We start from the raw sequence: 27,015 nt of genomic DNA on the forward strand, positions 1-27,015 counted from the left end.
TGGATCTCAGTTCACAAAGGCAGGCCCGTTAGTTCAATCACAAGCTTAAAATGTCACAAAATCTCTATTTTGACTTAAAAAGTCATTTAGTAACTTATTTTCATCTACCAGTTCTAGATCCAAACCTTTTACATAAAATCAAGAGAGCACGGCCTCTTCAAACTAGTTTTGGGCAGGATGAACTGGCCATCTGCAAAGTGAACTCTCTCACCAAAAGGACCCATGAGGTTCATGTCAATTTATGGAAAATCTCAGTCCACTTGTAAAACTGGCCTTCATGAAATTAAGTTAGGTACAACACTCTCTGTTCATGTACTTTCTTGATATACCAACCTTTAACAAGATCATTTATTTCTAGGACATTATTCAAAAATAAGACTACAAGTCCTTGGTGACAAAAGACATATCAGCAACTCTGTTCTAATTATAAGACAATTTTTAAATTATTTTTATTTTTAAGATTAAGCATCCTCATTGACAATTCAGAAACAGTCACTGCTGACTCTTTGGATACACACAAATAAAATAATTAAAAGTGATTCCCCAATTTTCAGTGACAAGGTAGGAAGAAAAAAACATTTTCACAGCTGCAGCTGAAATATGCCCTTTTTCAAAAAAATCTTATTTTGCTACCAAACCACTCACTAAACCAAAAGGAAAGACAATTTTTCAAAAAGCCAATAAACCCAGAAATAGGGATCTAAGGAAGCCAAAATCCCCAAAACAGTGCTGTTGCAAAAAAGGTGGGAAACCAAATTCCCAAAGCACATTAGAGAAGAATTATAAAAAGAACTTAGAAAGTGAGGATTGAACTAGAGTAGTGTGGAGTTCAAAAAGCACATAATTAAAGAAAGCTTAGCTTGTTCAGCCTGGGAATATATTAGGCTTTCTCCTATTCCAGCAGAGGAAATAAAACTATGAGCTGATGGAGTTGATATTAAAATTGTCCTTACCAACAGAAGGCTGGGTGAGCGTAAAGGGAGAGAATGCAGGATGAAAGGCATTGTTTTGAATCTAGGCTCTACTGCTCAGGACAGCTGAACAGGGCTGAAGTTTTTCTGAGCCACTGTCATTAAATAACAGATCTGGCTCAAAACCAGTGAACTATGTGCCGCTGACAAATATCAGGTGATCCACATTGTTTGTGGTATTAAAAAATATTCTTAAAATTCTAAATTTTTATTCTGAAAAGCAGTAGACCAAAATGAAACTGGGCCATCCAGTCAGTTATAAAGGGCTCCCTCCAAAAAGAACTTAGCAGAAATTTAGGTTGGAAGGAATGTAACATGGAGTAAGTGAGATCAGGCTCTCGGTACAACTGTAATAAGGCTTCTAACCACCGGTTGATCGTAAGGAGTCGTACTGAGGGGACTCCCACAGAATGTCTTAGAGGGATGCTTCTCAGAGATAAAAAGATTGAGAAGTTGAACTCTTGACCCCTCTCCTTACCTAAAGCTTGGGGAAGAAAATAAATATTTAAATTTTTAATTATTCAGAGCTTTGGGAACATAATATTTAATACTCTCTAGTTTTCATTTTCTGAACCTTTGGCTTACAATTTCCTCAATTATGTTACACTGAAAAACCTATGAACATGCCTTAAGTCAGTAGTGCCACATGAAAATATAAACCTGGCTCTTCCTTATCTTCTACACTGGAAGAGTGAATGGATAGTAACCCTAAATATCCTGCAAAGTTACTTTTTAACTCAACAAAAGATCAGGGTAAACCACTTCACTTCCACATCTTGAGCAGTAGGCATTAACTAGTCTTCAATCTGATCTTCCCAAATATCTCCATTAACATCCACAGCATGGAACAACCTGGAAGCATATAAGGTACAATGTTATAAACTTGGAAGAAACTATAATTCCATTCCTTCTCCCCAAAATACTTTCTTTTTTTTGTTTTTAATCCTCAACCAAGAATATTTTTTCCATTGCTTTTCAGAGAGTATGTGGGAGGAGACATGGATGTGAGACAGACACATTGACTGGTTGCCTCTGGTATGAGCCCTAACCAAGGCCAGGGACTGAGCCTGCAACCAAGGTGTGTGCTTTTGGCTGGAACTGAACCCAGGATGCTTCAGTCCGAGGAGTGATGCTCTAACCACTGAGCCAAAACAGTCAGGGCTCAAAAACACTTTCTGTACTTTTCTGATAACATCTTTCTCTTTTCCTCTTCTTTAATCTTCCACTGATGAGGACTGAAATATGGGTCCCTCTGAACAAGCTGCCTTAAAGACTACTAGACTAGCCCTTTTAGTATCCAGACAAACTCTCTAGGGACAAGATAAATAATGGAAGATGGGTATCACAAAACTGACACTCAGTGTATACAATATGTGGAATATGCCAAGGTTGGGGAAGTCAAGCAATCTAGAAGCAGTTGAACTCTTTCAGGACACTATAACTCTATTTTATGCTAATCACTCCATTTTCTCTACCTTCCTGGTCCCTGCAGTCTCCATTTGTAGAATGTTTTATAGTTGCCAACTTGTCTTTCTTCCCTTATGTTACCTAAAACTTAAGCAATTTTCAACACCAGAGTTCCAATAGTTCAGGAGCAGAGCTTGTTTCTTTAATTTCCTTTATAGCCTGATAGCACCAATGACAGTAAGTACTATACAGATGCCTATTAATAAAGATCATCTGATCAACTGATGCTGAATTTGGAGCTGGTGGAGAACAGGATATTCACATTGGGCCAAGGAATCCCCACAGATCACTTAGAAGTGTTCTTGTAAAAAATGTTAGTGTAAATCTAGTCCAACTTCAGTCTAGATCTAGCTTTCAGTTTATAGAACATAGAGAATAGAGGAGTTAAAAGACACCATGGGGAAACAAAATTCTAGAAGGTAAGATGTTATATAGGACAACTGGTCTGGACTTTTCAAAAAGTCAATGTATCCCTCAACACGTACAAAAAAAAGGTGGGCAAAACTTTTTACATTAAGAGACTGAAGAGACAGAACCAAATAAAATGACTGAACTCGATTAGATCCAATAAAACAACTTTAAAAGATATCTTTAGGGATAACTGGGAGGTTTTAAATGTTTATTAGATGATAATATGAAATTGTCATTAAACTTTTTTTAGAGAGAGGGAGAAAGAGAAACATCGATGTGAGAGCGAAACATCAACCAGTTGCCTCCCGCACACCCCCTACCGGGGATCAGGCCTGCAGCTGTGCTTGAATAAAATATATATATATATATATATATATATATATATATATATATATTTTTTTTTCTTCCCTTCAATCCTTACCCAAGGATATTTTTGCCATTGATTTTTTTAAACAGAGTGGAGGGGAGAGAGAGAAACATTGATTGGTTGCCTCTGGGTCGAGCCCCAACCTGGGCTGGTGATTGAGCCTGCAACCAAGGTATGTGTCCCTAACTGGAATCGAACCCGAGACCCTTCATTCTGCAAGTCACTGATCTAACCCCTGAGCAAACTGGCTAGGGCTCAACTTTTCTGTTTGAAATTTTTCACTATAGCCCAGCCAGGTGTGCCTCAGCAGTTGAGCATCGACCTAGGATCCCAGAGATCCAGGTCAGGGCACATGCCCAGGTTGTGGGCTCCATCCCCAGCTGGGGGTGTGCAGGAGGCAGCCGATCAATGACTCTCTCATCATTGATGTTTCTATCTCTCTCTCCCTCTCCCTTCCTCTCTCTGAAATCAATAAAGATATATTTTAAAAAAGAAAAGAAAAGAAAATTTTCACTATAAAAAGTTGAGAAGGATAAAAAAGGGGAAATTTCCAGATAGTGTATTTTCATCATACAACTCATTTTCAAGAAAATTATATGAAAATTCAGATATGTGGGAAAATGTGTAAGATAATTCTCTAGTAAGTCAAACACTGGATCTGTGGTCTGCAAATCAAGTACCAAAAACTGCTGCTGAGCCCAGGGAATTCTGGGTGTACGTACCGGTTAAAACACGGGGAAGCTGGATCAGTGAAATGTTTATAAGGGTTTGCTCTAGAGAGCGAGCCCATGCAAATCCAGCAGAAGTACTGCATACAGCCCGTACATGTCATCTTGTTACAGCCATCTAATTTCTGGTGAGAAAGACACAAAGAGAAAAATATCACGGCTGTAAAAGCAAAAGAGAAATGCACATGCCAAAAAGATTCAGGACAGCATGCTCCTAGTCCCTTCTCTCAAACTGGGCTGAACTATGCAGTAACACAGTGATAGCTATTTACCGCCTACTCTTTTGCATTACAAGTGAAACAGGAAATATTTAGCAGGTATTCCTACAACTAGATACTTAGCAAGTTCTCTTTTGATAAACTCAGGATACAAACCAAATATGTACTATATTGTATGTGGAACATGTAGTTGGATTAATATTAAAGTGTTTGGATTTAACATGTATGATTTTAAACTTTTTACATAAATCTAAGAAAACATTTGGTATCAAGTTCTCCACTCTATCATAGGGCTGAGACATGTCAGAAGTGGTTAAATTGGTTAGGCAGAATGTCAGTTTCCTTAATGGAATAATAAGGAGAAAACCACCAGGTTCGGCTCAGATATACAGGAGTTCCCCCTTATCTGCAGTTTTGTTACCCACGGTCAACCATGGTCCAAAAATACAGGGTGGGGCAAAAGTAGGTTTACAGTTGTGAGTACATAAAACACAGTTTATCCTTGTATTATTTATTAATTATTGTATTATTTTCCATATAAACAACTGTAAATAAAACCTCTTTTTGCCTCACCCTGCATTATATGAAAAATTCCAGAAATAAAAAATTCATAAGCTTTAAATTGTGCACCATTCTGAGTAGAGAAATGAAATCTTGCACCGCCCCAACAAGGGCGTGAATCTTCCCTTCCCATAAGCCTGTTTTCATATCACGGCACTTGTATTCAAGTAACTCCTATAATGGCCTAACGCTATGCCACAATGCCTATATTAGTCAAGTCACCTCATTTTGTATCATCTCACATCATTTTAAGAAGAGTGAGTACAGTATATTTTGATGGAAAGAGACCACATTCACATAACTTTTATTATAGTATATAATTATTCTATTTTGTTACATAGCATACATAGTATTCAGTACTATTCTCAGGCATCTGCTGGGGGTCTTGGAACATATCACTCATAGATAAGGGAGGATTACTGTAATGGACTGAAACAGTAGAATCAGATACAAAGATATATTTCGATTTTAAAACATACTAAGATTTTTGTCAAAAAGGCAATAGATTTATCTATTTTGGCTCAGATTCGTGGGAAAATGTCTCCATTTCCTAAGCATATACTCGTTAAACAGGTGTGTTAAATTCCAGGATAAATAGTTCTGAGGAGAAGTCAGGCATGATCTTTTTTTTAATGACAAAGATGAATTAGGGTTTATTGTGGATCTAGTATGGCCTCCTCATAACCCATTCAATTTTAAGAGGGCATATAATGTGAGAACAATTGTCACTGTATGAAAGCACTTTGAAAAGGGACGTCTACATACAAGGTTGATAACAATATATATATTTTTTGTTGATCCTCACCCAAGGATATTTTTTCCATTGATTTTTTCTTTTTCTGAGAGGGTGGGAGGGGGCGGGGCAGGAGGGGAGGACATCAATGTGTGAGACACACATTGCTTGGTTGCCTCCTGCATGAGCCCTGACCGGCCGGGGATGGAATCTGCAACCCAGATACATGCCCTTGACGGGAAATCGAACCCAAGACCCTTCGGTGAATTTGCATTGTCCCAGTAAGAAGGTTTAGTAAGTACCAAAATATGTTTTCTTAATTAGTCATAAAATTAATAGTATTCTTGAGACAATGGTAATATGCCTGCAAGTCTGTTTACCTCTATGGGAGTCCCACAACATGGGCAGCTCTTTGAGTTCTTTTCTAGCCACTCTTTACTTTCCATTTCTTCCAGTGCCTTCTGAATCACCCTCTTACCATACCTCTGTTCCATAAATCTTTTAGTGGCCTCATCTGCTTGCAGGTACTCATTCTGTAAGTCTATTAATTTCTCTAGAAAGTGAAATGGAAAATTAACTTTTATACAACTTTGCAATGCTGATGAAAAACTATTAAAAATGGCCTTAGCCTTTGACTACTCAATAATGCTATCCCTGGGACTTTATCATACGGAAATAATCCAAAGTAAAGTTATATGCATGGAAGTGCTCATAACAATGACAAACAAATTAAATGTCCAAGGGAATAATTATGTGTGAAAGAGCCATTTATGACATAATATTCAGTTATTAAAAACTTATCATTAGGATGGCTACAGCTCAATTAAAATGCTCATTATAGAATCCAGAAAAAAGCATATTTAGGTTATAACTAGGTAAATGTTAGACATGCACAAATGACAAAAAGGAATCCTCCAACTAGAAAAGTTGGACTTGCTAAAGGTGGTAGAATAATAGGTTATCTTTTTCCTTTGATTTTTAATGTATTAACGTTGATATATTTGTGCAACTAGTAGTATACAGTTAAAGACTGACTTATCTAGGTGCCTCGTTGCGCAGTAGTTAGCGCGTCAGTCTCATAAAGACTGACTTATCTAAAAAACACAGAGGTTGAAACAGACACTGATTTTCCACTAAGTCAGCATCATTCACCACTTGATAATAACAAGGCCTACCAAATAAACAAAGTGCCTTTGACTTAAGAGCAAAGACTAACTGTCGGTATGTTAAAAATAAGTCAGTGAATAAAATCTGCCACCCACAGCTACTGAAAAAGTCCCTCCTGCCAACTTTCCCCCTTGACATTCTTCAACCTGGTTTCTGTTGTTTTATCACTTAAACAAATAGCCATTCCCAAAGGCTTTACTCATAGACGAAGGCTTTAGTTACAATCCTATTATCTTAATTTTCCAACACAGGGACCAATTAAAGATTCTCAACAACGTTGTAGTTATTTATTAGTTTACTTTCCTCATATTTAGAGCACCATCTCCCTTTTATGCAGTGGCCATCCTCTGGTACAGAATGCTACCGCACTCTTCCTTCACCTGTGAACCCTGCCTCTGCACTGTGCATTCCCACGCTCCATCACCTCTGCTCAGGTGTAGGAAACATGTATCTTTTTATCCTGTCATTTTTATGCCTCTAATAATTAGAAACAGTTTTGTGTTCCTAGACATCTTAAGGACAAAGATTATTGCTCTAATGTTCTCAAAATAATAAACTTGCTAGTGTTTCATATACTTTATGTGGTAATATCTAGCATGTATGTAAATATGATAGAGAGAGAATGACATGCCAAATTTTGCTCAAGCCCCCAAGCCTACCTTCGATTTCTTCCTCAAATGCTGTGAAACATGTGAAATGTACTTTAGCCTCTCAATGCTAAGGTTACAGAAATCTAAGAAATGGCTTATAATCCCGCTGTGGTGAGTGTTCCGTCCCATCTGCCCGGACCCACTACAAGACTATGCTCTAGGGCCTGGAAGAATCTATTCATCCTCCTCCCAGGGTACTTGCTTGGAGATAACAACGCTAACAGTACCAACTAGTACCTAAATAACAATGGCTTTAACAGTTACCATTCTGCATCTCACGTGTATTAGCCCACTGTTCTCAAATTATCTATGGTGAAGACTAGTTTTTCTCCCCACCTCTGACCAATACTTTTGAAAAGTATAATCAAATGAATTATTAGAAAAATAAAAGTAAAAAGACAAAAAATATAAGCCTTAATTTTTATTAGACTTGACTGAGGAAAATTACTGTGACACTGCTATAGAAGTTTCGAATCCTGACTCTCAATTTCTCTATTTACCTTCCCACAGGCCAGTATAACAACTCTGAGAAGCACTACAACAGAGCATCTCTTCCTTACAGCAACCCTAAGAGTGGCTATTATCATCATGCCTGTTAGTCTGAGAAAAACTAAGTCACCAGAGTACAGTTAAACCGCTGTCAGGGGCCTGGTTTCTCAATTCTTATCTAGATCAGGAATGGCAAACAGGTTCCACACCCTGTGCCTACTTCAACAGAGGGTGGCTTTCTGAAGTGCTGTGTTGAGGAAGGTTCTGAGGCCTCCCTGAGATCAATGAGAAAGCACTTGATGAATGATCAGACATATGTGCCATGGAAACAAGAGTGACAGCTATGCATCTGCCAGCCAGGATTAATGCTATTTCATGTTCACAGATAAAAATTACCTTGTCATTGCTTCCCAGGACTGTTCTCCTCTGATATCTGCATGACTTGTTCCCTTAATTCCTTCAAGTCTTTACTCAAATCACTCTGCCAGTGAGGCTTCCCAAAGTAAAATCCCAAGCTCCTTCCTCTTCAGAGCATTTTATATCCTGTCTGATTTATTTTTTTCCTCCTTAGCACTTAGTACCATCTGATATTCTTATTTACGTTGTTTGCCCGTCTCCTCCATTAGAATGTAAGTTCCATGAGAGCATTTGGTCACTACTATATCCACAGAAGCTAGGACAGTAACTAACAGAAAAATATCTGTTGAATGAACATTTCCAAATGAAAAATTGAAGTGATAAGTTTAAGGTTTTTTTAGTGGGGGGATCGGGGACAGGGGAACTGAGTTCACACAGTTACAACTTACCTGCAGTGAGCTTACATGGAGAGACGCCATGGTAGGTCAATCTGCACAAGGTACAGAAGGCAAAATTGCAGCTGGAGCAGATGCCCATGGTGCAGCCAGGCTCCTGCATCACAGGCAACTGGCAGCATGGGCGGGGGCAATATACCACATCTGCCATCAGGTCCAAGGTGGACTGGAGAAGAAGCCGATCATAACGCGCAAATAACTCTGCTGCTACTAGCTCTTTGACCTGGAGGAAAATATTTAAAAACACACAGGTTTGATAATTTTCCAACCAGTTCTGATCCTGAGGATATTCTTAGGCTGCTGGTGCAAATCAGATGCACATAAATTAAACCACTCTCCCTCACTTCAAGATCAAACTAAGTATGGCAAGTCTGTATCCTGACTGGGATGGTGGTTACATGGATCTACACATTTGCCAAAACTAAGTAAACTGGCCTTGGCTGGGTAGCTCAGTTGGTTAGAGCACCATCCTGATACGCCAAGGTTGCAGGTTCAATCCCCGGTTAGGGGACATACAAGAATCAACAAATAAATGCATAAATAAGTGGGACAACAAATCGATGTTTCTCTCTCTCCCTTCCTTGCTCTCTAAAAATAAAATTTAATTAAAAAAAGAAACTAGGCCAAAAAAAAAAAGAAACTAAGCAAACTGTACACTTTAAGTAGGTACATTTATGCCTTAATAAATTTGATTAAAAAATAAATAAATCACACCAACCAGGCTGTCCTTATGTTAAAGTCTGTAAATGATTCAGTTAACTATTCCAAGAGATATCCCTTTCAGATCCCAACCTCACCCAAAGGCAGCTAGTGATTCTCCAAGGTCGACGGCATCCTAGTAAATATACAAAGTCACCAAAATTACTTTGCACCTTTTCAACATTCACCCCTGCCAAGAATTGCCCATTCTGAGGCCAGCAAAGGAAGCATTTATGTATGCTTAAATGGTAAAGTAAGACCATAGCATTCTTGATTGATACAGTGAAACAACTTGTGGGCTGGCTCCACGTGAGAATGCCCTCCTGAACCCTAGTAAGGAAATTCCTGAGATGTCTCCCTTTGTGAAAGAAAATTAGGATGCAGCTGTCAGTAAAGAGTTACCTGACCAGGAGTGGCCACCGAAGGGCACTTGGGTTCTGGGCAGTTGAGGCGTTGAACTTGGCCATCTTTGATCTGGATTTCAAAGTAGTCCTTCAGACAGGCTTTGCAGTACACATGCCTGCATTCCAAGAAGTGCATGCATTCACTACCCAGCTTCTCACAGAAACAGATATTGCACAGGAACAATTTACTATTAAAGCATTTTATCTGCTGAGCTTGATCAAAGTCCAAGATTTCCTGGATCAGACTTGACAATGATTCCACATCCTGCACAGCTCTCTCATCCACAACTTCCTCTTGGTCTACATCAGATCCAGCAGCTCCTCCAAAATCTAGCTCTGTGTTGACAGAGGCTTGAGCCGTCCTTCTCTGCACTTTTTTCTGAGAACCGATCTTGAGCTCAAAAGGAGAGACAATGTTCAGGTACCCCAGGGTCTCTTCCTTAAGAAACTGCATCCAGGCAAACAGGACCACATTGCCACGGTGTTCTTCCCACAAGTTGTCTAAGTGCTTGCAAAGAGCAGACAGCTAGGAAAAAACACATGAGGATGCTGGTGAGTTTGGAAAGACCAAGATGCCTTCAACTCCTGATTTCCCTTGAAATCTTTAAGTTCGGCTCTCACACTTCCTAAAATGATTTCATTTTACTGCTGTGATAAACTGTGCTGCAAAACAGCACTACTACTCTCATCGGAGCACTTATTAAACTACTCAGCAACCATGAGCCACCGTAGAAAACAAAGTCAGAAGCTAGAGGAAGTAGCATGAAAACAAGAGAGATGGTACGACCTCACAACACGGAGAACTAGGTTTACATATGCACCGCTGAATGGAGGACTTTCTCTGTTCTTTAACTGTTCTTGTGTTACTGCTATATACCTCATGTAGGAGAAAGAGATCCAGTTATAAAATGAGCTGTTTCTATTCCTGTGGAGTCCTGGCCCTGTAAGTACCCTGCAATAACGGTTAGAAAGAAAACAGTTTAAAGGTTTTAAAATTAATTCTATCAGCCCTATCAAAAAGTGAATTCATGTGAAAAGAATCAGTAACAGGATCCAACCTCAGAGTCCTGTTATTCAGATTTACAAGCTGGTTTTAACTGAGTAATCTGGGCTTATACCAGATCCTGGTTAATGCAGCAGGCAGACCAATATTGAGCCTGGACATGATTACAAACCTGCAACGTGGGTTGGCTGCTATAGGAAAAGTTCAAACTTTCTAAGCTAAGCAACCAAAGTTTAAACTATTTCAACTTTTCTACCTTAAAACTAGTCTGTTCTATTTAAATGACAAATATAAGAGGACTTTCCATTAGAAATGTGAAGTATTTGTAAGTAGAGCTCAGGAATTACAAGCAGCTTTTCTTTTTAGGTAAACATAAAAAAAAAAAAAAAAAAAAAAAAAAAAAAAGGCCTTCCAGATGCAAACCAAGTTTGTAGATTTAAGTAACAAGTGAACAAGGACCACATCTTCTGTTCCTTGCTGCTCACTCAGCCCTACACAGGCATGAAATTAAACCACTAATGCTCTTCCACATTTACGTGAATATGTTTGTAAGATCAACCACACTTTTTAGAAACCTGCTAAAAGCTACAAAATGGAATAAACACTAAAAGGGAAGCTTAGAGTTCTACTTGAGCCACCAAATCCAGTGAAGAAGCCATTCACCTCCCTCCTCTTCCTCTCCAGCCCCTTCTCAAAGAGGGATCTGGGATGTACATGAATGTGAGAAAGGGGCAGGCAGAAAGGGAAAAGAAAACGAGAGAGACTGTGCATGTATATAAACTGGGGAGGAATAATGGAAAATACCAGGAAACTAAACCTACTTCCCTTCTGTTTACCAAGCCCAATTCAGTGAAAGACCGGTCCACGTGCCAACTTCACTATCAACAGGTGAAATTCACAATGCCAAGGAGTTAGGGCCCAGCAACAAACAACAACTAAACCAAGAGGGAGCATAAGAGACCAGTTAAATATCATTATATACACAAAATTTTTATTTGATAGAAAATCTTACTGTAATTTTAGCTACATGTCATAAAGTAACACCTCTCCTCTCCCCACACCCTCCAAACCCAGCATTAAGTAGGTTCTATTAGGATGGAATCTGAAACTACAGCCACACACCCTATTAATCTGTCCTCGTGTTGTACTGTGTGTGTGTGTGTGTGTGTGTGTGTGTGTGTGTGTGTGTGCGCATATGCATTTATCAAGAGCTCTCTTGAGAAATGGGACTATAAATATCTAAATAATGTAGTCAACTATCAGTGATCTAAATGTCAAATATGCTTTAATACTGGGAAGTGGGCAAATAATCCACTGTATAGCATGTATTGCCTCTGGCACAGCTATTAGAATATAAGGTAATATTCCTTTTTATTCTATGTGTATTATCTTTTTTTTTTTTCAGTTTAATTTTGTTTTTAAACCTCAACTGTGAGCTCAATTTTATAAAAGCATTCTCATCTAAAGATTAGACCGTTGGGGCACGGGGAAGTGGGGGATTGAAAAAACTCATGATCAAAAAGGAAAAACTGACAAGCTGTTCCTTAAGGTCAATAACCCTGACAGCTTTTGTCTTATTATATATCAACCTATCAATCTTCATCATGACTTCTAGAAAAGTAGCTGCTATTGATCCATTATCTACCCGAGAACACTATATATTAGCTTCAAGTCATATTTATGTCTCAATCAGGAGTTAAGGTCCGCCCTGGCCAGCTTGGCTCAATGGTTAGAATGTTGGTCCATGGACTGAAGGGTCCCGGGTTCGATTCCAGCCAAAGGCACGTACCTCGGTTGCAGGCCCCATCCCTTGCCCAGGACCCGGCGCATGAGGGAGGCAAACCAATCTGTGTGTCTCTCTCACATCAATGTTTTTCTCTCTCTCTCTCCCTTCCACTCTCTCTTAAAAGCAATGGAAAAAATATCCTCGGCTGAGGATTAAAAAAAAAAAAAAAGAGTTAAGGTTGTTGCTAGAAGAGGACATATAATCCGGAAGAAATAACGGTTCATAAGGTCTCGAGCCTTCATGAGCTAGCTATAGGAATCACACACATTTCTATTTGTGTGTAACTATATCTCAGTGAGAGACCAGTCAACAATTACTTGTTCTTATTATAAAGATCTTCAAAAATAAAAGCACCTCTTATGTTTACTTAGGACATTTGTTTATTCTCACTACATTAGATCAGTGTAGTCCTTCTAATTACAGTTAAGTCTTTCTTTAAGGAATGGATTAGAAACTAAGAAAAAAAGAGTAATTCTAACATCTAAGGAAAATGAAGAGGACCTTATAGTTTCATCACAATACAGATTAAATGGGAAAATAGCAAAACAAGAAACAATACACTTGATTAGAAACTACTCCCACTGCAACTCATAGTGATTAATCATTTTAATTACTGCCATTCCTTTCTAAAACACCAAACATTTTCAACTCATTAACATTAGGATTCATGAATGCAAGGGGGAAAATTACAAAATCAAAACCATCTGTTCTTCATGCACTGAAGTCAATCAAGATCAAGGTAGTCTTCAATTAAAGATGAATTTTTAAGATTCTAAAAATGGATAGGAGAAATTAAGTCTTGGGTCTAACCTGAGTTGGTGACAGCCATTTGCCACTAAGTGTGAATGAAGGTGGGGCAGAGGATGGATAATCTGGTGGCAGCTCAAAGTGCAGCACAAGTGGAGGCAGAAAGCAAATGGTGTATTCAAAGCCACTATTCTGGAGACACTCATTTGAATTGCCTGAACCAAAAACAAAAATTAGACAGGATCAGTTGGTCAACACTTGAGTGTCCATTACTGTTGAGCAATGCTCAAGAAAGACTTAATGCTTTTGTTAAGGGGATAAAAACCCTCCCCCAAAGCACTTTCTATTTCCTAATTTTAACTTCGTAGCCACCACCTTTAAAAAAAATCTTGTAAGCCCTTGAAAAATCTACTAAGCACCATGAAATTTATCATGAAGATACACAAGTTATTCTTGTATACACTTTTGAGTACAATTCCTAACACTAATGAGCAAGTGATACACAATGTTTTCTTTTGTTGTTGTTTTACAGATGATTAAAAACACAATCTAGAGAAAAGAATGTTTATTTCTATCAAAGAGCCATGACCTACTTAGACCAGCATGTGTCAACTACCCATGAATCATAGATGGGACAATTTGTGCCAACACAATGATCTCAGGCTTGAGGACAAGGTACAGTACACAACATCCTCACAATCAAAGTTTCATTTTAAATTATCACACTTTCTTTTCTCAGTGCCTTAATAGTAGAAACATTTGAGAAAGTGTGCATCAAAGTCTTCTGTAAATGTTTGTATCAAATAAAGCACTTTTTTGTTTGTTTTTTCTGAAGCAAAGGGTCACAGAGTAATAGCATATGTCAAATGTTTATGGTAGTTTAAATGATTCTGGAAACCAAATAATATTAACAAACACCATAGTACTTTAAAGCTTCCAAGTGTTTTCACATACATTATTTCATCTCCTCTTTTCTTATCCCTATTTAATAGCCAATGGCTCATGGCTGATAAACTTCTAGTTAGAAGGTTAGGATACATGGAATATGCAGGATAATATCCCAAATTCAATGGTCAAAAAGTGGAATCAAACTGAAAACTGTTTACCTCCCAGTTCAATTTTCACTTAAAACAGAAATATGCATTAAATTGTAATAATACCATCTATCGCCAATGTCTAGAAGCATAAGGTGATAAATTAGGTTTCAGACTCACAGACACACAGACAGACTGAAAGCTGTCAGAGGGGAGAGAGGGAGGAGGGCTGGGTGAAAAAGACGAAGGGATTAAGCAGTATAAATTGGTAGTTCCAGAACAGTTACAGAGATGTGGATTACAACATAGGAAATATATGCACCAGGCCAAATGGGTACTTGAAGCGTTGGGGGACCACTCTGTAAAGTACATGATTTTCTAACCACTTAGCTGTACACCTGAAACTAATACAGAATAATACTGAATGTAAACTGTAATCGGGGAAAAAAAGTTCAGGTTTCACTAAGAAATTGAGAATAACCTTTATTTAGAAAAATCGAAGAGAACATTATTAACTAACCGCTCACAAATATCTTGAAATTTTGTGGCAAGTCCAAATAGATTCTGGTTTCTCCACCTTGGACAGACTCTGCTTTTCTAAATTCATCTCCATCATAAATACTCGCCAGGGCCAGCAATTCATCCTCCTGAGCTTCTCGGTCTTCTGACGACATTTAATTTTCTGAGGAGCTGAAGACAATCATTCAAATCAGTTAAGAATAGAAAAGGCTGAGATGGGAAAGTCTAGTGGCAACAACAACAACAAAGTTCCTCACAAACAAGTGCAAAGGATTATTCAATATTCTCATTATTCTGGTAGACTAAAAAATGACAGGCATATCTAATATTCTAGTAGCTTTGCAATAGTAACAGTCTTTTTTTCAAAAAGAATAACAGTGGTGCTTCTAACTGCTGACTTTATCAGTTAGTATGACTGATTTGGGGGGAAAAAGCATAATTAAATAAAATTTTTTGAAAGGACAAATCACAAATTACTTTTACTTGTCCACTAAACCTAGCAACGTGCTTTGCCCACAAAAGGAGTCAAAGTATATTTGATAAACTTTTAAAAAATAAATGAATTTTTAAAATCCGTAGGAATCTCTAGGGCAGGTTTTCTCAACCTCAGCACTATTGATATTTCGGAATAAATAATTCTTTGTTGTGGGAGGCTGTCCTGTGCACATAGGATGTGTAACAGCATCCCTGGCTTCAACCCACTAGATGCCAACAGCATCCCTTTCCCTGAAGAGTTGTAACAATCAAAAATATCTTGACATAGCCAAATGTCCCCAGGGGGCAAAACTACTCCCAGTTCAGAACACCCTGTTCTAGAGAATGTGATAGGCACAGATACTATATAAGAGAGTTAGATAACGGAGGAAGCAGCAAAATAACATTAAATTTTGGAAATAATACCAGATTTTGTCAAATCAATTTTAAAATTTACCATTATTTTAGGTAACACAAATATGCTACAATTAAAGTGTGAATCAGTGCTTTTTAATCACAGTGACTAAAAGATGCACCACAATTTCATATAATTTAAATGTGAAAAAAATATGTAATGAAAATTATTTAATCAAACAAAAAATTACCATTCTGCCAATTAAAATATTGGGACTATAACTGCATTTGCAAATATGCTCCCCCTCAACCAAAAACTTTTTTAATTTAAATGTACAAAACTAAAAAGTTAGGACATGGTTTTTCACATTATAAAAGGTGACACTACAAAATTTAGACAAATTCATTTAAAATAATTCCACTTTCAAATAATAATTTTGTTCCAGCAGATGATAATGGTTCTGCTTATGCTACACGCTTATCTAAGACACAGTGACATGTTCCATTTGAGGTCAGTTAGTACCTGTTAATAACAACCAGAAGAAAAGAATATTAACACTGCAGCCTACTTCAGTTCAGTCTGGAATTCATGCAAATATCCCATTTATTCTCCAGATGGTGGAGATGAGACTGCTGAAGTTGGGTAAGAGGCCAAGATGTGGAACTCATACTAGATATACTTTAGAAATCCTGCCATCTGCAGAAAAAAACACAAAAGATGGTGTTAGCACCCTCTCCAAATTTTAATTCTGAATTTCCATCATTGCCACATAAATCAAACACATCCAAACAGAGTCAATCCTAATCTGCATCTGCATACTACTCTCCTAGAACAGCCTAAATGAGCCCTGTGGTTAAAGGGGCATTTGCAAGTCCACTGCAAAGAGAGAGGTCTTATCTGACAGTCTTCAGCCCTGGGGGGAGCTGAGAAGGACCATCAGGGTCATGAGAGAGGTCTTATCTTACAGACTTCAGCCCTGGGTGGAGCTCAGGAGGAATGTCAGGGTCATGAGAGGACAGCATACCGCATCCCTTGACAAACATCTTCTGTGGGGTTTTGTTTCTCCTTTTTTCTTCTGCTGCTTCTAGTCTTTCATTTCCTATCCACTTCCACTTTTTCCTCTCACCTGCTAATGAATTAATCCTGCCAGGGATACTCCACGTTAGGTAATTTAAGCATGACAGCAGGATGTTTAAAAGTGCTAGCACATGTTCACACACAGACAAACTTTCTTCTTTTTAGAAACTGTTTATTTTCCATCAACCTTATTTCCATTCTGTTTACGAGTTTGTGGAAGAACAGCTTAAGACCACTCAGTAGTGAACAACTACCCATTCAGTGGCCTGAGCAGTGGGGGCTGCAGACCAGTCTTCAGTAGAAAACTGCTGAATAGGCAAAGGATACCTGCACGCCTTCACACCAGTCAGTGACCTCAGGTTGAGCAGTGAACTCGGGAGCTGAGCAGTCCATTCACCCTGAAATTCCTCCGTGGTCACAGCCTTTTCAGCAGTGGCCTACTCTTCCTTTTCAAGATCTCTGTAGAAGCAGAGATCAAGCATGACCTCCCATGGGTGTTCATGGGGAATGGTGTCATGCATGCGCAGAACTTCCCAGGCCAGCATCCACCACGTGAGACGCACTGAGAGAGCTCCCTTGTTGCAAGGGATGGTAATGTCCACAGAGCGCAGAGTCTGTGTTACACAGAGTGGCTGTCAGCAGGTTAACATGACATCTCTGTGAGAGACGTGGTCAGCCCTGGGATCAGTAACCACAAGTCTTGGATCCTAGAAGGCTGCCTGGATGTGGTTAGTGAAGGTTCCAGGAGTAAAGTGCCCAGAAATAGAAGTGGGTCCAGTGGCAGCAGCAAGCTTCAGCACAGCTCGCTGGCCAGTATTCCTGGACAATACAAGGACATCAGTGGGGTTTTCAATGGCAACAATGGCACAAGCTGGCAGCAGAAGCTTCTCCCAGGTTCTCTTCAGATTTATGATGTAGTGGCCACCACTTTTCCTTTTGTAGATGTACTGTTCCATTTGGAAATCAAGGCTGGTGCTACCTAAGTGGTTTCCTGCTGTAAGGAATTTGAGAACATCTTCCTCCATTTGCAAGAAATCTAGGGCTCCCGACATCGTGCAAGTTTCCCTTTAAGTTACATGGGAACCAAGAACAACGATGTATAGGCCCCTCTCAGGGTAGAGAGGAAAGGCTAAATTCTGTTCTAAAAGCTTTTAGAGCCAGACTTCTGAGCTGGAAATGGGGGAAGAAGAGGATGGTCCACAGATGAGTTGTGGAGACTCCTACGAACACCCCAAAATTATATGCAAAAATATGAAAACCAAATTCTCAGATGTATGACTCCCAAATAAGCTAAAAATTAAATTCAGAATTAATTTACATTTATTGAGTAACTATTATGTACTGCATTAGGTCCTTTCAAATTACTTTATTTAATTGTAAACAATTTTACCAGATGTAGTAATTAAGCTTAACATAATTAAGCTTTGTTTCTTCCTAAACATTTATAAGTGGGATGAGAGATGAATTTATAGTTTCTGGTTTTAGATTAGTTTTCTCCATATTGTCTGCATATTAGAATAATCTGAGCAATTAAATCAGGTATCAGTAGCTAACCAACCTCTCCAGGCCATCTCGTGTGCAGCTAGGATTGAGATCTATTCCAAGCAGTGTCTCTCATCAACAGTTCCTCATGACCTACCCCACCAGACCCCAGCTTCTGAAACTGCCATGGGGGTCCCACTCCCTTAATTCAGGTCCCTGACCTACATTTCCCTCTGATTTTATCCACTCAGCCTTCCAGACCACCGCCAAAGCCCTTACTCCTTGCAGAAATTTCTAATTAGACATCATGCCTGTCTTTAAAACTCCAGCAAACTTTTTTACTGTAACTTTTCTATGACACTGCCACATCCCACCTTGCATTACAGTAGTTTGCACTTCCTCTCCTACCAGATTGCATAAGTTCCTTAAGGGCAAGAATCAAGTTTTAGCATCTGTGTATTGCTCTCAGCATCTGGCAGTGACTTGCATTAGACACTGAAAAAAATTAGAAGTGAACTGGAGTGAGATGCAGTGAAATGGGGGGCCAGAATCATAAGATTCAGTAACTGCTCTCTCTGCCACATCCCACTAGAAACAAGGGGTTGGGTTGGTCCTCACAATAGCAGCAAGAGCGGGGAGGTGAACAAAGGGGGGTAAAAAATGGGGATGCCCTGCCGGGCGTGGCTCAGCGGTTGAGCATCGACCTAGGATCCAGGCGATGGGGGTTCGATTCCCGGTTGGGGCACATGCCCGGGTTGCAGGCTCGATCAATGACTCTCTCATCATTGCTGTTTCTCTCTCTCTCTCTCTCTCCCTCTTCTTTCCTCTCTCTGAAATCAATGAAGATATATTTAAAAAAAAAAAAAAATGGGGACAGGAAGAGACTTTGCTTGGGGCGATGGACGCAGGATGCAGTGTGCAGATGATGTTTTATTGAGCTGTACACTTGAAATCTCTATGATTTTGTGAACCAATGTCACCCCCAATAAATTCAGTTTTTAAAAAAAGAAATCTTATGTCAATAACTAAACAAAAATAAAACCAGCAAGAACAATAACACTTGGTGAGCTCTTACCTCGTGTAAGCCCTTTAAGCGCATTCACTCCCGTTAGATTCCCACAACCCGTGAAGCAAGTCCTGCCACTGTTTCCATTACACAGATGAGAGGAAGGACATTTTAAGTCCTTTCCCGGCCCAAGGCCACACAGCTAATATATACTAAATCTGGATTCAGACCACCCTGTTTCTTCACCTGTAACACAGGAACCAGGATAAGCCCCGGCACCACCAGATAAGAAATAATTACAGTTTAACATTAGTTTTGGCAAACCGGAAACCGCTACGCGGGTGAGGGAAGCCCCTCCTCCGCCCGTTCCCCGCGGCCCGGGAAATCCCGCTCCGCCTCCCCTGCCGCACGGCGGGACTCCAGAACCGGCGCCAGCCCGGGCCCGGGATCAGCGCGCCCCCGCCGGCGCCTCCACCTCGCCAAGCAGCGGGCAGAGTCGTGGCTGTGCGACTCACCTACAGCTGGCAGCAGGCCCGAGCCTCGCTGCCTGCCCCAGCGCCTGGACACGGAGGCTCTGCGCGGCCGCGCGAGGTCCGGGAGAAGCAGGGCCTGCACCCTTCCCTCTCTGAGCGCCCCGGGGACCTTAGCCGGGCCGGACAATTTGGGGGGGGGGGGGGCTGAAGCCCTCTGAGCGGCCCCGGCCCGGCTGCCCTTCTCCGTGTCGCGCGCACGGAGCGCAGTCCCCACCGTACCTTCCGGCGGCCCCACCGCGCCGGGCCCGAAGGTTCCGCCCTCACCCCCAGGCCCCTCAAAGCCTCTGGCCCCGCAGGTCTGGAGACGCCCTGCTCAACCTGCGCACCGCCTCTTCCGTCTTAGGAGCTGTCAGCTGAGCCAGGTGGATCCGGCTGGGGCAGCCCCGGCGTGATGACGGCTCTGCGCAGGCGCCGTGGCCGCCCCGGCCCCTCGGCTGCCCCCCTCAGGCCGAAGGCGGCGCTGCAGGCGGGGCCGCCGTCGCTCCCACCACCGCCCCGCAAAAGCACTGCGCGGGTGGAGAAGTGCACGCAAACGCATACCTGGGACCCCACGCCCAGCGGGCTGCTTGCATTAGTTCGAGGATAGGGCCCGGGAATTCGATTTTTACCAATCCCAGAGGCGATCGCGAGGCAGCCGCCTATGTGGGCTGACACTCCCGTAACAATCCCAGACCTGCTCCTCCAAGGAGACGTAAGCAAGCTTCCTCTCCCTCCTCTGATCCCAACTGCCTTCTTAAAAATGCTGCCCGTCTTCCTGGCGCCTCCATGATGAAAGTATTTACTCATTGTTCATTTTATTTTATTTTTTATTTAATTTATTAGGGTGACATTGGTTAATAAAATTATATAGGTTTCAAGGGTACAATTATACATCACCTGTATACTGTATTGTGTGCTCACCACCCCATATCAAGTCTCCTTCCATCACCATTTATGCATACAAGTTCTTTGGTTAATCTCTCCCCACCCACCCACCTTCCCTCTGAGATTCCTCAGTCTGTTCCATGCTTCTATGTCACTTAATCTATTCAGTTTCTTATGTTCAGTTTCTTATGTTCTTTAGATTCCACATGTAAGTGGGATCATGTGATATTTGTCTTTCTCTGACTGGCTTATTTTGCTTAGCATAGTATTTCCCAGGTCCCTCCATGCTGTCCCAAAGGATAAAAGATCCTTTCTTTTTTACAGCTGCGTAGAATTCCGTGGTGTGAATGTCCCACAGCTTTTTTATCCACTCACCTACTGATGGGCACTTGGGCTGTTTCCAGATCTTAGCTATTATAAACTGTGCTGCTATGAACATAGGGGTGCGTAAGTTCCTTCTGATTAGTGTTTCAGGATTCTTAGGATATATTCCTAGAAGTGGGATCACTGGGTCAAAAGGCAGTTCCATATTTAATTTTTGGAGGAAATTGTTTAATAACATGCTATTTAGCCTCCATGTGTTTGAATGTTTTTTAGTGTTTTTATTGTAGTTGATTTCTCATTTCATGCCATTGTGATCCAAGCAGATGCTTGATATGATTTCAATCTCCTTGAACTTGTAGATACCTGTTTTGTGTCCTAACATGTGGTCTATCTTTGAGAATGTCCCATGTGCACTTGAGAAGAATGTGCAGCTTTGGGGTGGAATGTTCTATAAATGTCAATTAAATCCACATGATATAGTGTGTCATTTAGGGTCACTGTTTCCTTGTTGATTTTTGTCTGGAAGACCTATCCAGTGAAGTCAGTGGGGTGTTAAAGTCCCCTACTATGACTGTATTGCTGTCTATTTCTCCCTTAAAGTCCTCCAGAAGATTTTTTATGAATTTAGGTGCTCCTATATTGGGTCCATATATGTTTATCAGGGTTATATCCTCTTGTTGGATTGATCCTTTTAATATTAATGTAATAACCTTTCTTGTCTCTCTTTATGGTCTTCATTTTGAAGTTTATTTTGTTAGATATCCAGTATTGCTGCCCTAGCTCTTTTTTCACTGCCATTTGCATAAAAATTTTTTTTCCATCTCTTCACTCTCATACTGTGTGATTCTTTTGTTCAGAGGTGGGTCTCTTATAGAGAGCATATACTTGGGTTATGTTTTCTTATCCACTCAGCTACCCTGTGCCTTTTGATTGGAGCATTTAATCCATTTACATTTAAGTTTATTATTGATAGGTACCTATCTATTGCCATTTTAATTCTTTCTGCCTATGTTTCTCTCTCTACTTACTACAGCAGTCCCTTTAACATTTCTTGCAATGCTGGTTTAGTGGTGATAAACTCCTTTAGCCTTTTTTGTCTGGGAAGCTCTTTATTTCACCATCTATTTTGAATGATAACTGTGCTGGATAGAGTAGTCTTGTTTTCAGATCCTTGTTTTGCATTACCTTGAATACTTCATGCCATTCCCTTCTGGCCTGTAGAGTTTCTGATGAGAAATCAGCTGACAGCTTTATGGGAGCTCCTTTGTAGGTAACAGATTGCTTTTCTCTTGCTCCCTTTAAGATTCTCTCTTTGTCTTGAGTTTTTGTCATTTTAATTATGATGTGTCCGGGTGTTGGCCTCTTTGGGTTCTTCTTGCTTGAGACTCTCTGTGCCTCCTGAACTCGTGTGACTTTTTTCTTAACCAGGTTAGGGAAGTTTTCTGCCATTATTTCTTCAAACAAATTTTCTATCCCTTGCTTAGTCTTTTCCCCTCCTGCACTCCTATGTTGTGAATATTGTTACTTTTCATGTTGTCCCACAGCTCTCTTAAACTGTCCTCCTGTTTTTAATTGTTTTTTCTTTTTGGATCTCTGATTGAGTGATTTTTTTTCTACCCTGTCTTCTAATTAACTGATCCGATCCTCAGCTTCCTCTAATCCGCTGTTTATTCCTTCCAATGTATTCTTTATTTCTGCTATGTCATTCTTCATTTCCTTCATAGTTTGCATATCTTTTCCTCATGCTGTTGAGCATCCTTATAATCAGTATTCTGAACTCTTTATCTGATAGATTGCTTATCTCCATTTTACTTAGTTATTTTTCTGGAGACTTCTCTTGTTCTTTCATTTAGGGCTTGTTTTTTTGTCTCCCCATTTTGGCTGCCTATTTGGGTTTGTTTCTATGTATTAGGTAGATCTGCTAGGACTCTCAGTCTTTTGGAGGGTCTCTGGTGCAGGCCAATATCAGACAAACCAATGTCACACTCTGTTTGTGATTGGCCTTGAGTACCCTTTTTGGAGCTTGTTGTTCCCTCTGCTGGAGCTGGATGCATTTGGACAGGACCAAGATGCACACCAAAGTCTGCTTTTCCTAAGCCCTGGGTCCAGAAGCAGATCAGGGAAAGACTCAAGGCACCCAGAGGTCCACCTCTACCTGCGAACTGAAGGGTCCTGGGTTTGATTCTGGCCAAGGCATGTACCTCGGTTGCAGGCTTGACCCCTGGCCCCAGTCTGGGCACCAGTCTCTCTGCAAGCTGAGTCTTTTTTTTTTTTTTATCACCTGAGGATATTTTTTGCATTCCTTTTCAGAGAGAGTGGAGGGCTAGAGAGAGAGACAAACATCGATGTAAAAGAGACACATCGATTGGTTGCCTCCTGCACTCGCCCAGACCTGGGCCAAGGATCAAGCCTGCAACCGAGGTACATGCCTTGGCCGGAATCAAACCCAAGATCCTTCAGTCCGCAGGACTACACTCTAGCCATTGAGCCAAACCAGCTAAGTCTGATCTCAGTTTCTTAATAAGCCTCAGGCTGTAGACTACAGCAAGGCATAAACAACACAGGGTGGGGTGAGAGGTTTTTCCAGTGGGCAGGGCAATTGCTTTCTCCCCCAGGCAAAAGCTGCCTGGCTGGCAAAGGTTTGCCTGAGAAAGATGTCCTCGGCAGTATGGGGGAATCACCCAGCACAGGAATCCAGATGGCCACCCTCTGAACTCTCTTTCCAGAGCCTGAAACCCGGATTCTTCTCACACTGCTCCAGTCTACTCTGCCCTCTTTCTGCCAAAGCCCAAGGTGAGTGGCTGCACAGGAAACTTTGTGTGTTGGCCCTTTAAGAGGGTGCCTGCATTTCCAGCCGTATCTCCCTGGCAGAGAGAAACACGGCTGCTTTTCACAGCCAGATGTTATGTGGGCACCTTTCTCAGTTCCGGTGCTCTAGGCTGGGGAGCCCAGCTTGGAGTTTAAGCCCCAGGGTTCTCAGTGGGAACCCCCACAGCTGAGATCTTCCTCTGGACCTCCAGCTGCTGCCTGTGGGAGCCCAGCCAGCCCTCTCATGGGTCCACACTTCCTACCAGTCTCTGTGTGGTCTCCGCTTTAGGTCCTGGGCTATGAGAGTGCGCTCCAGCTCATCTTCAGTTGATTATTCAGGATGGTTTTTCTATACTTTAGTTGTAATTTCAATTTGGTCCTGGGAGAGTATCAGTGTAGCTTCCACTCAATCTACCACCAGCTTGAAATCTCTGGTTTTTTTCTCTCATTGTTCATTTTAAAACAATAATAACTATACCACATTTACCAAGCAATTAGGGTACTTCAAGCACTGCGCTAAGTGCTTTATGTACATTGTCTGTCTTCACTATAACCTTATGATTTAGGTACTATTTGTTATTCCCACTTTATAAATGAGGAAACTGAAACTTAGAGAGGTTCAAGAACTTACCAAGGGGCACATGATTATTAAGAGCCTGAGCAGGAATTAAAATTACATGTTCCCTACCTCATGCCATATACAAAAATTAACTCAAAAAGGATCAACGATGTGTATGTGAGAATTAAAACTAAGTATAAATCTCTTAGAAGAAAATGTAAGAATAAATCTTCATGAACTTGGATTAGTCAATAGTTTCTCAGAAATAACATCAAAGCAAAAGCAATAAAAGAAAAAAATAGATAAATTGTATTCATCAAAATTTAAAACTTTTATGCTTAAAAAAACACAGTAAAGAAAGTGAAAAGAACCCACAGAATAGAAGAAAATATTTGCAAACTGTATATCTGATAAAGGTCTAATATCTACAATATATAAAGAACTCTTACAATTCAACAATAAAAAGACAAATAGCTCAATTTAAAAATGGACAAAGGATCTGAATAGAAATTTCTCCAAAGAAGATGTACAAATGGTCATGAAAAGATGCTCAACATTGCTAATCATCAGGGAAATGCAAATAAAAACCACAATGAGAAACAACTTCACTTTCACTAGGATATCTATAATACAAAGATAGGTAATAAGTGTCGATGAGTATGTGGGGCAATTGGAACCCTCATACACTGCTGGTTGGAATGTAAAAAATGGTGTAGCTGCTTTGGAAAACAGTCTGATAGCTCCTCAAAAAGTTAAACATAGAGTTACAATAAGACCTTCTCCTATAGAAATATATATCCAAGAGAATTTAAAACATGTCCCCAACCCAGCCAGCATGGATCAGCAGTTGAGCATCTACCTATGATGGAGAAGATAGCAGTTCGATTCCTGGTCAGGGCATATGCCTGGGTTTCAGGCTCCATCCCCAGCAGGGGGCATGCAGGAGGCAGCCGATCAATGATTCTTTCATCATTGATGTTTCTATCTCTCATTCTCCCTTCCTCTCTCTGAGATCAATAAAGACATTAAAATATATATATATTCCCACAAAAACCTATAAACAAATGTATAATTACATTTGTATATATTTACATTTGTGTATATTTATTTGTATATAGTGTAGATAGATGTACATATAGCAGTAGTATTCACAATAGCCAAAAGGTGGAAACAACACAAATGTTCATCAATGGATAAGTGGATAAACAAATGTGGTATATCCATACGATGGAATATTATTCAGCTATAAAAAGGAAAGAAGTACTGATACATGCTACAGCCTGGATGAACCTTAAAAACATTATGCTAAGTGAAAGAAGTGAGACACAAAAGACCACATATTGTATTACTCCATTTACATATATGAGGAGTTCAGAACGGACAAGTCCTTCCAGACAGAAAGTGGATTCGTGGTTGCCAGGAGGGCATGGGAAGTGGCTGTAAATGGGGATGGAGTTTCTTTTGGAGGGTGGAAACATTGTGAAATTTGATAGTGGTGATGGTTGCACAACTTTGTGAACATACTAAAAACCACTGGATTGTATACTTTAAAAGGGTGAATATTATGTGAATTATATCTCAATTATTTAGGTACAAAGCACATCTAAGTGGAATGCTGAGATGTTGATTCCTGCCCCTGGGAACCATCATACTAATGTGCCCCTAGTAACCGAATAAGCTTCTGTGTCCTGATCATGTACTTCTACCCCTAGAAAAGCAACTTGCAGAGTTAGGTCTTTAGCCCAAGCCTACAGCATCCTAAAGATATCAATCACCACTGCCTACCATGTAGGATTGGCTTCATGGGCCTCCCCAGCTGGGTGGTCACACACACAGCCCGGTGCTCAGGAGGGCCTCAGGCTTAGGAGGGCCCTGCTCTTGGTCTAATGATCTGCTATGGCCATCTTGAAATTCTTAATAATTTTCAAACAAGAGGCTCTGCATCTTCATTTTGCATTAAGCTCCACAAATTATGTTGCTTCATCCTGTACCCAGGACAGGAGAAAAACCAAGTGGGTAAACTGCGGCACTGGAGGGGCTTACCTGGCTGCCACGGAGGGAAAACTTTTGAAATGCAAATAATCACTCTTAATTTTCCTGTACTGTAAATCTTGACTGCCACAGAACAGAAACCTAAATCCCTGTAACAAATACCAAAAGCAGAAACGCATTCTTTAAAAATGCAAAGGCAGGAAGAAGAATCTCTGAAGTCATTCATTAAGGTCATTATTCAGGTTTAGCCAAAAGAAATAAAACCAAGAGCAAATCGCATGCAGCCCTACCTCAGCGTGCTCCGAGGTGAGACCATGAATCCTATAGAGACCTCCCAGATGCAAACAGTGAGGGGGCCTAAGGACCAACTCGAGAAATTCTCACAAAGTTGGAGCAGGAGGTGAATTGTGACATCATGCTATGACCTCATGTCAGAGGTTTCAGGATGGAGGGAACAGAAGAGAGAATTTCAAAGCAGTGTTAAATTGGATGAATGTTTAAAGTGGACTAAACATTTAGAGTTCAGTTTTGAGGTCAGGATTGGATAAAGAGTTTTTAAATAAATGTTGTTCTTAGACTCCATAAATTGAGCTTTCTCTGTGTGCCTAGCCCGCCACTGTGTTAAGCACTTTGCATGCATTATCTCATTTAAACGCCCAGGATCCTATGACTAAGGTAATTTTGTCTCTCCATTTTACAGATGAGGAAATTGAGGGACTAAGGGGTCAGGTGATTTGATCCGTGCCATACAGTGGCGACATGCAGGAATAGGACC

At 40.5% G+C, this 27,015-nt stretch overlaps 1 protein-coding gene and 1 pseudogene across 13 annotated transcripts; both read right to left on the reverse strand.

The window, feature by feature from the left end:
• Positions 1-309: 309 nt before the first annotated feature.
• On the reverse strand, positions 310-20,123 carry RNF14 (ring finger protein 14). 12 transcript variants are annotated; one of them, XM_081134873.1, is made up of 10 exons: positions 19,676-20,034; positions 19,230-19,406; positions 16,118-16,291; positions 14,768-14,937; positions 13,277-13,428; positions 9,676-10,203; positions 8,569-8,797; positions 5,837-6,009; positions 3,939-4,069; positions 421-1,823 (listed from the first exon to the last, which is right to left on the reverse strand). In XM_081134873.1, exons 4-10 carry the CDS (start codon positions 14,919-14,921, stop codon positions 1,766-1,768), a joined length of 1,425 nt encoding a protein of 474 aa, XP_080990999.1. In that variant the 5' UTR covers positions 14,922-14,937; positions 16,118-16,291; positions 19,230-19,406; positions 19,676-20,034; the 3' UTR covers positions 421-1,765. The 12 variants fall into 12 exon arrangements, with proteins under 12 accessions (XP_080990994.1, XP_080990998.1, XP_080991003.1 ...); XM_081134874.1 differs by having other exon boundaries at positions 19,913-20,032; XM_081134868.1 differs by lacking the exon at positions 19,230-19,406 and having other exon boundaries at positions 310-1,823; positions 19,676-20,044.
• On the reverse strand, positions 16,899-18,686 carry LOC308555992 (small ribosomal subunit protein uS2 pseudogene; annotated as a pseudogene). Its single transcript has one exon. The product of its transcript is annotated as a small ribosomal subunit protein uS2 pseudogene (transcript).
• Positions 20,124-27,015: the final 6,892 nt, after the last annotated feature.

The sequence above is a fragment of the Miniopterus schreibersii genome (assembly GCF_964146895.1).
Source record: "Miniopterus schreibersii genome assembly, chromosome: 4".
NCBI lineage: Eukaryota > Metazoa > Chordata > Mammalia > Chiroptera > Miniopteridae > Miniopterus > Miniopterus schreibersii.